Here is a 3,050-nt window from a genome sequence, read left to right on the forward strand (position 1 = left end):
TGAAACTGAATATGAACCTGTGTGATGTACGGTGGGAAGACTGTAAGGAAACGAGCTACACACCCATTTCTCACGCCCGCACTTGATCCCATGAGTAACACTCGGTGCTCCCGCGAGCACTGCTACAGGGGAGACTGACTGTGGGTCCGGGGTGCTGACCCTCATCTCCCGGGCCTGGTGCAGTGAGGAGGATGGGGACCTCACATGGTGCTGGTCAGTGGTGTTTGGCTCCATCCTCAAGTTGTAACAAGGAGCTTCTACTGTAGGTGACAACAAAGAGAAGCAAAGTTCCCAGAAGACGTGGCTGTATCAACGCGTACGAGTTTTGTTGATGTGCACAGACCCCGATGCTGATGTGTGAGATTCACACTGTTCTAGCCACCATTGTTGCTTCTCCCAGGGCAGTAGCTGTTCGCTTTCTGTCCTGGGTCCCAGTTCCCTAAGGAAGGTGGACCAACAAGGAGAGAGGCAAAGACCTGTAAGCACAGGGCAGGTTCCACACAGCAGGAGGAAGCAAAGCTGGAGAAAGATGCTGCATGCGCGTGAATGTCAGGAGCCTTCACCTGTGTGGCTAAGATCACAGAAAAAAGGGACGTCCAGGATGTGGTGTGGACAATCCACAGCCCTGTTCCTTGGTCCCCGTATCTGAGTACCAGACATTTCACATCTCTTTCTCTGTTCCAACACACGTCAGCCTCTTTGTCTTTCTGGCCCCTTCCTGGGTTCTGTCCTGGGGAACCATCTATCGTCAGTGTTGGAGGAGGGAGAGTCTGTGTCCTGGGTCCACACAGGCCCTGAAAAGGAGGCTGAGTGTCAAGGAAGTGGTGGTCAGGGAATCTGAGATGCCCCAGCAGGCCTGGCTTCCCACTATATCCACACCCACAAGACCAGGCATGGACACCGCGTGTATGGCAGGGACATGCCCACGGGCCTTCTGAGACACAGTGTGGCAGCTATTATTGGAGGACACTGATTTTGTGAGAAAGGTCTTCATATTGTCTTCCCAGGAATTATGGACACAGGATTCATTTCTAACCCCTGGAAATACAGTCGGAGTCAGAGCCCTTGAAATTATATTGTACCTTTTCCATACAGAGCCTTTATGATCCTGATTCTTCTTGAACAGGGTGCAGGTCACAGGGTCCTTCACTGGGATGAGGTTACATTCACAGACATGTCACCGCAGTGCACATTACAGGTGACAGCACACACTCAGCTCTCAGGGGCACCCAGCCCAGGCCAGCTGCACCCACACTGCCCGTCACCGCTCAGGGCAGCGTCTCCCCTCCTGCTCTGTGCCCCTCAGGGGCCAAAGCTGCTGTCCGTGCTGCACCTTGATGTGGCTCCTGTGACTTCACATCTCCCTCTTCCCCTCCCTGTCCTCAGACGCAGACAGGTCACGTGGACACGGAGCACAATTCTCCAAGGCGAAAATTGCTATTACATATTTTCGTAAGGTTTCCTTTTTTTTTTTTTTTAAATCAACCACAAGCGTATTATACCCAGAGCCATGGCAATGATTGTATTGATCATTTTAGGGAGAACTCTAATTTTAACCACAATGAATATTTCGATACATAAGCAAGAATTATTTGTGCATTCATTTAAATATTTAATTTTAGAATGTTTTATAGTTTTCAGTGTATAAAAATTTTAAATTCTGTCAGATTTTTCCTAAAGTATTATCTATGTGTGATGCTATCGTAAATGCATTATTTTTAACTCTGGTTTAAGGGCCCATGGCGTCCCCGCCCCAGGTGGAAGCACTCAGACCTGGAGCAGCGCCGAGTCACCCCCTCTGCTCCCTCAGAAGGGCAAGGCTTGACCCAAGTCTCTCAGGCTCCTCCCGTGTCCCCTCGGAGGGCTGTGGACCTTGGACACGGGGTTACTGCCAGTGGACACAGTAACAGGGAGAAGATATACTAGCAACGGAGAAATGTAAATTTAATCTGAAGAGAAGCATGTGATATTGTCAAATCAAGTGGTCTGAAGAAAATCAGATTTTGACAGAAGAAATTATGAAAGAAGTCACCTCTTGTCTTGACTTGGTCAGATCCCCTACCATGAGTGATGGCACCAGGCCAGGAAAGTGAGGGGGAGGTTTGTGTCTCGCTTCCCCATGAGTCTGGAGCACTGTGTAAGTCTTAGAGTTGTCATCCCAGGTGTTACAGTAATAGTCGGCCTCATCCTCAGGCTGGAGCCCCGAGATGAGCAGAAGCCCTGCGTTGGCCGAGATGTCTTTGGATCCAGAGAAGCGGCTGGGGACCCCGGAGCCCTGGTCCTTATTGGAGTCTGAGTAGAAACTCAGGAGATACCGGGGAGGGCTCCCTGGCTTCTGCTGGAACCAGTTTATCCAGTGGCCACCAACAGTGAAGCCACTGCTCAGGGTACAGGTGAGTCTGGCTGATGCTCCCGGAGAAGCAGAGAGGGAGGGCGGCTGAGTCACCACAGGCTGGGAGAGGGAACCTGCAAACACAGACAAATGTGGTCGCTGGCACAAGAAATCAGAGAAAATTTCTCAGGATTTTGAGCAAGAGGGCGGCGATGTTGGGGGATATCCAGGGTCCCCAAGGCCTGTCCTCACCTGTGTACTGAGAGAGGAGGACGAGGAGGACGGGGGTCCAGGCCATGGTGCACGCAGCCCCTGAGCCCACAGTGGGGCTGGGCTGCCCAGGCCTCCTTTTCTTCACTCTCTGCCAGAGGAGGGGCTGTGCATGCAAATGTGTGTCCATCCAGTGACCGCCCAGCCCCTCCCTGAGCCCTCGTGCTGGAGCTCAGCTCACATCCAGACTGAGGAGGATGGAGATTGGCTTCACCCCGTGGGAGAGCCCTGGGAGGAAGCACCTGCTGACACCACACAAAGGTCCCTGCTCAGGGGACTCTGCCAGGCCAGGGAGGACACAGCAGCTGAGTCCCATCAGGGAGCACAAAGAACAGGCCCCAGTTCCAGGCTCCATTGAGTGAATCATTCTCACTGAGCTGTTGTGTGGGACCACACAACAGGGCAGTTCCACCGCGCCCCCTGCTGGTTGCAGGACGCACACCTCCCT

The 3,050-nt window shown here is 52.7% G+C and overlaps 1 gene segment (V, D, J or C); it reads right to left on the reverse strand.

Moving 5' to 3' along the window:
- Nucleotides 1-1,996: 1,996 nt before the first annotated feature.
- The window catches only part of LOC105308608, a 20,863-nt gene continuing 19,809 nt past the window's right edge, over nucleotides 1,997-3,050 (reverse strand). The window contains 1 exon segment of the V gene segment in view: nucleotides 1,997-2,466. Coding sequence covers nucleotides 1,997-2,466 — 470 coding nt within the window.

Source organism: Pteropus vampyrus, unplaced genomic scaffold (assembly GCF_000151845.1).
Source record: "Pteropus vampyrus isolate Shadow unplaced genomic scaffold, Pvam_2.0 Scaffold597, whole genome shotgun sequence".
Taxonomy (NCBI): Eukaryota; Metazoa; Chordata; class Mammalia; order Chiroptera; family Pteropodidae; genus Pteropus; species Pteropus vampyrus.